The 10,512-nt window shown below is 38.4% G+C and overlaps 1 protein-coding gene across 1 annotated transcript; it reads right to left on the minus strand.

Moving 5' to 3' along the window:
• Positions 1–59: 59 nt before the first annotated feature.
• On the minus strand, positions 60–7,424 carry colec10 (collectin sub-family member 10 (C-type lectin)). Its single transcript, XM_060871000.1, has 6 exons — positions 7,218–7,424; positions 6,273–6,344; positions 4,076–4,147; positions 2,246–2,299; positions 1,320–1,415; positions 60–1,012 (listed from the first exon to the last, which is right to left on the minus strand). The coding sequence occupies exons 1-6, from the start codon at positions 7,336–7,338 to the stop codon at positions 687–689; spliced, it is 741 nt and encodes a 246-aa protein (XP_060726983.1). The 5' UTR covers positions 7,339–7,424; the 3' UTR covers positions 60–686.
• Positions 7,425–10,512: the final 3,088 nt, after the last annotated feature.

Raw genomic sequence — 10,512 nt, forward strand, 5'->3', positions numbered from 1 at the left:
TTAAACTGAATATGCAAAAATATGCAAATGAGGAAAAAACATTTTCTCACTGCTTTATTTAACAGTAATCAAACCTGTCTGAATATAATGCTTCGTTACCATGACAACCACCATCTAGCCATGGCTATTATTAGCTAAGTTATCAAACTAGCGTTGCTTAGCACATAGTTCATGTAGCTAGATGCTGTGTAGTTTATATATTGACATCAGCAACAGGTCATGTAGCTCCGCCCCCAAATAGTTTCTTACACATGTAGCTACATGTAATAGCACTGTTTTAACAAACCAATTTATATTTAAATATTAAAATGTTTAAAGAGATCTGAATCCTCTATTTTTATTGATTCTTATCTCAATAACACAGTGGAATAAAAATACAATATACAAAATACAAAAGAGATAAACAACATAAACATGAGTGGAAAAAGGTCAAGATTTCATCAGAAATTACAACTAACAGAACGCTAGCTTAGTAAGTCATTTATTATGCTATTTATATGTTATGTATAATTATATGTAATACAGTCATTTTAAAATAAGTCTTAAATTATTTTAAAACAGATTATTTTACAATTTCCACACATTCGTCAAAAACACGTTTCCCATCAGAAAGAGTTTCCAGAACTTGAGGAATCTCTAAAAAACTTGTTCCTCTCCAGTTGTCTTTCTGTATGAAGATTTTGCGCTTAGTTCCTAGAGAACTCACAGATGTAGAACTTCTGGGCATCACACTCAGTGGGGCTCAGCGCTCCATTAGATGCCAGGTGTGTGCAGCTGCCACCTGAAACTGTGGAGTTTCCCACATGCTCGTGTTCTCCTCCGGTTCCGACAAGAACGTGAGTGAGACCTGCCTCGCTGATGTAGGAACCCAGCAGTGTGCTGATGTTCTCGCTGTCAGCCACTGCCAGGGTTCCACCTCTTAGCCTGCAGGTCAGCTGAGCATCACTGTGTTTGCGCTCCTCCTTCACCAGCAGGTAGAACTTCTGCTCCGTCTCCTTAACACCCAGAATCACTGAGCAGAAAAATATAACACAGCCCATTGACAGCAGTGGGGTGCCAATAGAGGAGAGCAGAAGTATGGTTTAAAATATACTTATTTAATTTAATCCTGTGGAAAAGAAACCAGCACTAATTCAGTTTGAGTACATTAATTATGCCTTTGATTTCTCCTTCAGGAAATGAAACCTTTACAAAAAAACTAAAAAAAAAAACATTTCTACACCATTTCTAACATTATAATTAGAAAAGTAAAAAAAAAAAAAAAAGAAAACGTCTTACACAAATAATACACAAAAAAGTATTTGGTGTCAAAGTCATACCGGTTTTCAGGAACTTGATGGTGTTTTTCAGTTTGTTGATGTTGATGTCCATCTGTCCAACTACTTTCCTGTATCTCCCACAGTCACACGTCGAACCTCAGTTCAACACAGACAACCCAGAAGTGTTTTGATTACTGCTTCAGTACTGCACACTGAATTTCTGCTTCTCTACAAACACCTCAGCTACTCATCACTGATTAATCACTGAGTAATAACTGAATAATCACTGACTAATCACTAACTAATCACTATCATTCTCATCTTTCTCTCATTCTCTAATTACAGCTCATTAAAATGAAACAAATAAAATTCAGTCTGTGTGAAAAGCAAAATGATCACTGACAGAGCTGTTAGGTTTAAAAAAAAATGTTGGAAAATGAAAAATAATTAAATATTAAAAATATGAATAAAAAACAGCAATAATATTCATAACTATTACAATAATTATTTGAATGTTAAAAGTATACTAAAAATATGATATATTAAATATTATATATTATTATAATATTATTATTATTATATTATAATAAATTAAAAATGTCATATTTTATATCATATATTTTTTTTTTATCTCATATATATATATATATATATATATATATATATATATATATATATATATATTTCATTTCAGATGTTTTAAAATATTTCTGAAAATATAGAAATATTGATTAAGTATTTTTAGTATTTTGGATAAATAAATAAAAATATTTATTCATCGCATTTATATTTTTTTTACAAACATCTGCCAGTAGAATAAAACACCTGATCAGATGTTACAAATTATTATTATTATTATTATTATTATTATTAGTAGTAGTAGTAGTAGTATTAAATATATGTAAAAGAAGCCTATGTTCATTGTTCATTGAAATTTAAATAAATAAAATACATAAATGAAGTTTTCCGATCATTCAAATTATTACCTGTTTTCCCCTTTAACCCTGAATCTCCAGCAGTCCCTGGATCCCCTGTTTTTCCTGTAAAATACATTATTCACAATATTCACAGGTTCAACAGGTTTATATCTCTCATTTTTTGGATGTGTTTAGATTTATTTGCGAGAGATGTCCAGCAGGGGGCAGCAGAAGTCCAGATCAGGGTTTTAAACGCAGTTGCCACAGTAGTGCTGAGACTCAGAGCATTAAATTGCAGCTGACAGAAATTTACGGACATTAAAACTACAAAAATTTCGTTCGTGTTTACGAAACTCAGATTAATTATATTTAGTTTTACTAAATATTAGTTTTACAAGTATTGGTAGTGGAAGTAAAATGCGATCACATGCATGTTTAAGAATCCACTTTTTCTCACATTTGATTTATTTCATCATGTGAGTGCTCCAATCAGTGCGTCAGTTAGCTACGATGCTAATTTCGCTGCATGTAAACTGGTTAGCATTACTGAGGGATAAGTTCCTCAAAGTAAACAACAACTTTGTGTTTTTTTATGTTGTATTTACTAAACTGTGTGAATCTGTTGATTTGAACAAAGAATACTTCAGAACTAGTTTATCCAGATTATTTACAAGTTTACATTTTACACAATAGTATGGCTAAGTATGCTAAGTGTCTAATAAACACTTTAGTACTGAATTAATTCAGTATAGTTCAGGATTTTGAGGTATAGAAGCAGACTCACTGTTTGTTTATTAAAATATAAAAAAGTTCAATATTAATCAAGACATTTTTTTGCCATGGCCTAAAGGACCACTAGGAAAAGGAGCAATCTAAAGCCCTATTCGGACGGGATTAGTTTTACGTGGGGACGTGGAGTAATGCAATTTTACATCAGGACGTCTGTAATATTAATTGGCCAATTCGCACGGGACAAGACATCTCAGTAAAACTAGCAGAAGTGGGAGGGGTAACTCGCTTTATGCACCACAGTAACCTCCTTGTCGTCATGTGCGTATGACGTTGCTTCCTGTTATCACGTGCGCAAACAGACAACATGGCGCCTCCATGCTTGCAAAACGCGCCAAAATCTACTTTTAAACAGGAAATGATGGAATTTTACCGTACATATTTACAGCGGGTCTATTCGGACGGGATTAGTATTACCTGAGGTAATTTTTCCGGACCTTTTTACAGAAGGTAAAAGTCGCCGTAATCTTTACTGACATTGTCTGTAATGATTACCGAGATGGCACATTCGGACGGGACTAAAATCACAGAGAAGCTCTGGTAATAATTACTTTACCCCCACGTCCCCACGTAAAACTAATCCCGTCCGAATAGGGTTTTAGATGTCTAAAGCTAAGAAATCTTTAAATAATACATTTAAAAGGTAAATGTACGAGCTGTGCGTAAGTACTCACACCCTTTACTCTTAGTTACATTTTGTAATGAATTGAATTTGACTCTTCATCTACACAAAATATCCCATAATACTGATATACTGACAGACCTAACAAAAACAGTGGGATTGCATAAGTATTCACCTCCACTGCAGTGAAATAAGGAAATGAATTCTAGTGCTCAAATATTCTGGTCTCTACACGTTTTCCTGCCTTTAACTAGTCATTAAAAAAAATGACAGATAGTCAGACAGAAAGAGGTTCATTTTGGACAGGAAGTTAGGTCTGTGTGGGAAATGCTTTCTTGAAACCAATTGAACTGTTCAATAGCTAGTTAATCATATGAAAAACGTCCTGAATGTTTATCCATATAAACTCTGAGATGCTGTAAATGCTCTAAGAGTCTGAGGAGAACACTTAATGCAACAGCACAGCATCATGGCTGCAGAGTTCTCACCTTGTTCTCCTGCAGGTCCAGGTTTCCCAGTTCTCCCAGTGTCTCCTTTCTCTCCATTTTCCCCTGGGACTCCTGCAACACAACACAACAAGAAAAATTGCTGAGAAATGAGAAAGATATTAAAGTGCCGATCGATGTCAAGCATGCTTATTTCATCACTTTGCTCCAGATGTCTGCAGTATGAATCAGGTGAAACTACATGTTCTGAAACATCAAATTTTTCTCCATTCTGCAGTTAAAGGTTCTTAGCTTATTAAATGGGTGCGACATGGAACCTCCTCTCTGATCAAGAAACACTTATTCCTGGGGTTCAACCTGGAACCATTTAGTATTTCCTGAAAATGACAATCACAGCCCCAAGAGTGTTAGAATTCTTATTTATGTAAAGAACCTTTGAAGGACCATTCTGTCACAGAATTTTCACACTTTTATTGAACTTTTTTTGTTTTTATTACACAGTTAAATTGGTATTCCAAATTCTCATGGATGAACCAAATTCTCACATGAAGGTGTTCTCCAGAGTTCTTTGGCTAGTCAAGTGTTTGTAGGTTCCTAAAAGGGTTCTGCTAGTGAAACACTCACAGGCTTTATCATGGAACCTTTAACGGATTCCTCATATTCCTAACACCCTCTAACAACCATGAACAGTTCTAGATTAAACATTGGTTTCTGCTTTTCTGAAACAACTACTAGAACATGTCAGCGAGATATTGTCCAGCAGGTGTTCATACCACTGATGAATGATCTTCTAATATTCATGTTCCAACATCTATCAAAGTTTTTCAGTTTTGGCCTCTAGACTGATGAGAGAACCGCTCATATTTAATCAGGGATAAATATTTCCTGAGCTCAGGAGATGGATTAATGTGGGTTCTTGCACAGTGGAATCAAAACTAAGCTTTCTTCTTTCAGTGTGCCAATGCGATCGTGTGTGTATGATGAATTGTGCGGTGCAGAACCCATTGCTCATTTCTTATTGGGGTTTGTGTCTTGTGTTAAGGGAAAAAAATAAACTGAACTCGGCTTTGATTCCACTGTGGGTCTAAGTGAGAAAGCAGGACAGTGTTCCTCTTTTATCTTCAGACCCTTCCCAGCATCTCATTCTCACTTTGTGTGTGTGTGTGTGTGTGTGTAATTAACACGTCTGAGGTGACTTCCCTCAGAAGGAGATGTGGTTTGGCAGAAACTGTGTGCCCAAAGACACATCAAACATTCACACAGACACACACACAAACACAGGACACTAGTGCACAGACTCGCATGCCATCTTTACTGCTCTCAGTGAGTTCTACATCAGAACATTTCATCATGGCCTTTTCATTTCATTTCTGCCACTGAGGCATGTTTAAAAGTTTTTTATTAATTTAGAAATCTTGTGAATTTAGAACCGTGAAGAATTCGCCCATTTTGCAGGAATCTTTAGTTTTTGCTCAGTTCTCCATCTGAAGGGTGTTTCTCACAGAACATTTTTCCATATCAGGTTCCAACTTTAAACTGTTTTATAAACCCAAAGAACTCTTTAAGAATCTTGAAGAAGATTGTACCAAGTACCAGACTGTTAATTGACAGGTTCAAGAAATTAAGCAATAATCTGGACTTCTTACTTTGTTATTACATAAATAATAGGTTCTCCGTGGGTTCTTTGAAAGATTTTAGTTTCCTAACAAGGATAAATTGATAGGGAAACCATTCTAAAGATTTGTCCAATGGGACTAGAAACTGTCAGGTGTTTAACATAAATCCGAAACCCTTAAAGAGCACTTGGATCTCAGAGTGTCTGACAGATTCTAAGTATTATGAAGAAAATACGGAGCAACAATCTATATATCCAAAGAACCTTAGAAGTATGTTGTATTAATATGATAATAACTCCTATTATCCTATTAATACTTCTATAAAGATACATTAGAGTTGGGTCTGTGCCACAATCATGCACACACAGAGCAAGTTTAAACATCTCACTATTTCAGGTTTTCCAGGATGATGAATATGACTCCCAAATTACTTTAAAATCACTGTTCTAAGAGTTCTACAAAGTTTAGGAACCTGGATGAATCTGGGAGCATGTGAGAATTTAAGTCCTGAAAATAGAATGATTGGGAAAAACAAATTATGCTTTAATCTCTGACAAAGGTGCTGGGTGTTTATCAGGGTGTTGATGATGTCATACAGACCACACTGATGACGTCATACAGACCCGCTTGTCCCGGTGGTCCGGTTTTCCCGAGTCGTCCCTCATCTCCTGCATCTCCGACCTCGCCGGGATCTCCTGTGGAGAACAGCAGGGAGGACATTTTACATCTGGAGCTGCTCGTGCTACGAGCTTCTCGTGCTACACACACACACACCTGTGTTTCGTTAACACTCTTTATTCAGTCCACACTAGACAGACGACAGAAATTTAGTTTTTCTCTTTTTCTTTCTACAACATAAAAACTCAGAAAAAAACTCCTAACTGACAAGTGAAATGCTTCTTATGATCTGGATCAGCAGCTCAGAGCAGCAACTTTCACACGGCTGCGTTTGGTGAGAGCAAGGCTGTAAATGACGGAATGGAGCTGGAACTCTGGTTCTCTCAGCAGGGTTTCGGTTATACGAGCTCCAGTAGCTGAGCAGCAGAAGAACACATTACTGAACCTCTTAAATCTTAAAGATTGTTTATAAGGAAAAGCTGTGAGTTTTTTATGAGCTCGGATCTACAGTAGCACTAACTCTACTGGACCTTCTAAACTCACTCATGAACTTTACGAGTTCTCCACCGGTTCTCTTAGAAGAACATTCGGGAAATTCATTCTAGTTCCACTTACATTTTTTTTGCAGGATTAGATGTTCCTGGTACATTTACATCAGTTTGGATTTGTAAACTAAAGATAAAAAAATAAAGCTTTAACTGAATTCCAGTGCTCAGATCCTTCAGCTAAAATCTTTTTTTTTTTTTTAAATTAGAAAGAATAAAGAATCACTGAGCTGCAGAAGTTTTTCTGAGATTTTGAGACTCATTAACATTTAAAAGATTTATTAATTTTGTGTAAAGTGATAAAAACTACACAAAGAGTTGCAAAGACAACCCTGAAGAAAATTAGATAAACATTGCTTTAGCTAACAGAACCTTAGAACATGTCTCTTATATCCAAGCGATTACCTTTAGAGCCGGGTAGAATGGTGTTGGAACAAACGTCCATGGAGAACCCTGAAGAAATGGCGTAAAGAACCAGAAAGAACAGCAGTAACAGCCTTTTCCTGAGGATCTGCAGTCCAGCCATGTCTGTGCAGCGCTGTGGTAGAGTGGACGGAACAGAACCTCGGCTCTGCTGGTGTTTACACAAACCTTATCACTTCACTGTCCAGCTGTCAAACAACACTGTCCAGAGCATCACGTTGCCCTCAGAGCTTGCAGAACAGCCGCTGTGCTGTTTACAGCAAACTTCTCTGACTTCTGAAACAAATTAAATCAGATCCGAATGTGTGGGTTCAATCTCACTGAGTGCTCCACTGGTAGAACAGTTAGAACTTCATTTTCATCCGTGGTTGGTGGCATGATAAACTCACAGTTGAGGCAATTGGGGTCTTGTGCAGAAGGAAACATAATAAAATATGTCGCTTTATAGCACCCTTTATCCCGGAGGAGATACTAATCCAGAAGGAGGGACCAGAACTCCTCCGGTGGAACCAATTCTCTTCCTCTCCTGCCAGAAAGTTCTTCTTAGAATTCTACATTTTAGGCCCAAGTCTAAATGTGAATCATCCAGCAGGTTCTAGATTTGCAGTTAGTCCCGTGAGCCTGATAATACTCAACTGTCTTGGTTAAATTTCTCATATAAATTTGTATGTTCATCAAACATTTTATCAGTGAATAATTCTCCAGGACGGGGAGTTTGGAATTTAGGAGTTGAGGAACACATGATGGAAATAAAGAGAATCTCTGTGGTGCTGGAACCCGTTGGAGTCTTTTCTCCATTTCATAATCACTTGTCATATCATTAATTTTTTTTCTCAGCATTTGAAGCTCTCGAGCTTTTGCTCTGCATCAGAACGAATCTGCAGCTGGCTGAAATCTGACCTTTGACCTCTGAAGCATACTCCAGTGAGAAGTGAGAAGCTCTTATATAACTTTTTCGGGTGTTTTTGAGGTTCCGCAGTAACGGTTCCTCACGTGGTTTGGCAGAGCTGAGCTTCCTCAGAATCCCGTGTTTCCTCTGCCGCTTGTCGGTGATAAATGGAAGGCAGCATGCGGAACACACACGGCGTAGAAACGCTCGAGAAATGTTGCCGGTGCTGAGCTGGGTCTTGCTCATCTCCCCGGAGATTTGGTCTCAAGTGAAAACCTCAGGCTTGTGGTTGTCTCCGAATGCAGCGTGACTCGGACTCCATTACTGCGAGGGCTAATTGTTTACATGTGGTTTAATGGGTGTCTTTTCGTTGTGCCGGTGCTCGGGAGTGATTCACACGGCAGCGGCGAGGACATTTATAGGACTGGAAGTAATGTCACGCCGCAAATTACTTGCAGAACGTCCAGTGGCTTTACGAGAGGTCTGAAAATGGCATGAGCTCAGGAGAAGTGAGTGACGGATGGTGGCCAGGAGGCCTCATCCAGCTCCATGCCGGTGTTTTATGATTCCAGCATGTTAAACCTGTCGGCCAGTGACTGTGTGTTCGCAGAGACTTACAGAAACATGATAGCTTGATTGTTATTGTGGGAAAGGAGGAGGTTTGACTGAAGGGCTTCTGTGTCTTCATGTTGTTCTGTTTTGCACAAATCTGGTGTCATGTTGAGAAAGCTGTAGAAACTCAATTGCCTTCAGACCAAATGGGATCAGATGCTTTTTCATCAATCAAACCATCATCACCGCCCGCTTTTCTCAGCACCTCATTAGGACCTTACTGCTTTTTTAATGCTCCGTCTCGCTTGTTTTGTCCTCCAGCTCTCACTCTGATCTCTTGAACTTCTTCTCTTCTGTTTCTTTTCCCTGAGCACTGGAGGTTCTGTCAATCTGGAAATCTGGAAATAAACTTACTGATGTGGTCACTGGGATGATTGTCAGTTTACACAATCTGTTTTTGTGCCTTGAGGTCTGTGTGTGTTTGTGTGTTTTGACACAACTGAAAATCTTGCCCTTTTCCATTTTCTGCTATCGCTCTGTCTGCGATTTCCGTTTTTTTGGCCATGCTGTGCTGGAGGGATGGATTAGAGAGTGATGGATCTTCTCTGTGCTTCTTGGTGTGCTATAAGGGAGCAGAGGAGCCAAGGGAGGAATCAAAGAATCAGGGTAGAGACATTCTCACTTCTAGATTCTGAACAAGACGTCCTATATCATGTTCGGCGCATGAACCTAAAGTTCCCGAGTGCTGTGAAGGAGAGCTGCAGCTTCTGGACACCGTCATGTGGAAGTGACATCACAGAGTTCCAGAGGAATCTGATTTTTACTTTGTAGATTGTTGGATGAAAATGTTTCTGGATTCTTTTTAAAAATGTTGTGTTTTTATTGAGAAGGAATGAGTAAACCTGCATTAGAAAAAAAATCTGTTTTGTGACAGAGAATAAAGGATGAGTCTGAACAGAAATGTACTGGAGTGTATGTGTGTGTTTATGTGTTTATTAATTGTGCATCACTAATCTCTGGCATGTGTTTCAGTCTGTAAAGAATCCTCCGTGAATTTAGTCACAATTTGTCAAATTGGGTTTAACATCAGACTGCCAGAGTTTCATCATCTCTGTTATTTTTGTCTCGACAGGTTATTTGTTGGGAAACATAAGAATAACGCCCGAAACCAGATTCCACACTCAATCGCTCCGTTATTATCGTCTTCTCTGAAGCTGAACTTTAATCCAGACAGATTTCTGAAAAATGGAGAAACAGAGTGCAATAAGAGCGAGCGTTTGTTCAGTGAATTACATTTCACACGCTTCATCAAGATCAGACACACAATGTCCTCCAGCGGTGTTTCATCAGATTTAGGCCCGGGGATAGATAGGCTCATCCTTCTTTCCTTGGGATTTGCAGACAGCGTGACTCACACTGAGTGACGAGTGTAGTCCCTCACCTGACGCCTCAGGAGGTTTTAGTCTTTCCTGAAGCGATTCACAATCCTGAATTGTGACTTTGCGTCTCAGTTCACTGATCTGAAGATCTGGAGATCCAGAGAAATGACCTCTGGAGCTCTGAGAAGTCAAACCAGAAGAAAACACATCTAAAAAGGTCCACAATTAGAGACGACTTAATTAAGTCCCTGGATTCGCTTTGTCACGACTCTATTGTGATGGAAAGCAGTGAAAGCACTTTGTCGGGAATCTATTGTCAGAGAAAGCTGTGTTTTTTTCCTGAGGATCAGTCATTGTGGCCAAATGAATTAAAAATGAAAATTCCCCGCCCACTGTAGAGCATTGTGAAACTCTCGTTTCCCGCTTGTTCCGTGTCTTCGGCAGGCGCAGGACTTTT

Source organism: Tachysurus vachellii, chromosome 5 (genome assembly GCF_030014155.1).
Source record: "Tachysurus vachellii isolate PV-2020 chromosome 5, HZAU_Pvac_v1, whole genome shotgun sequence".
NCBI classification, from domain to species: domain Eukaryota; kingdom Metazoa; phylum Chordata; class Actinopteri; order Siluriformes; family Bagridae; genus Tachysurus; species Tachysurus vachellii.

Coding starts and splice junctions, on each gene's coding strand:
- colec10 (XM_060871000.1), bottom strand. CDS start 7,338: ATGGCTGGACTGCAGATCCTCAGGAAAAGGCTGTTACTGCTGTTCTTT. Junction 6,345..7,217: donor CATTCTACCCGGCTCTAAAG/GTAATCGCTTGG, acceptor TGTTCTCCACAG/GAGATCCCGGCGAGGTCGGA. Junction 2,300..4,075: donor TGGACCTGCAGGAGAACAAG/GTGAGAACTCTG, acceptor TGTATTTTACAG/GAAAAACAGGGGATCCAGGG.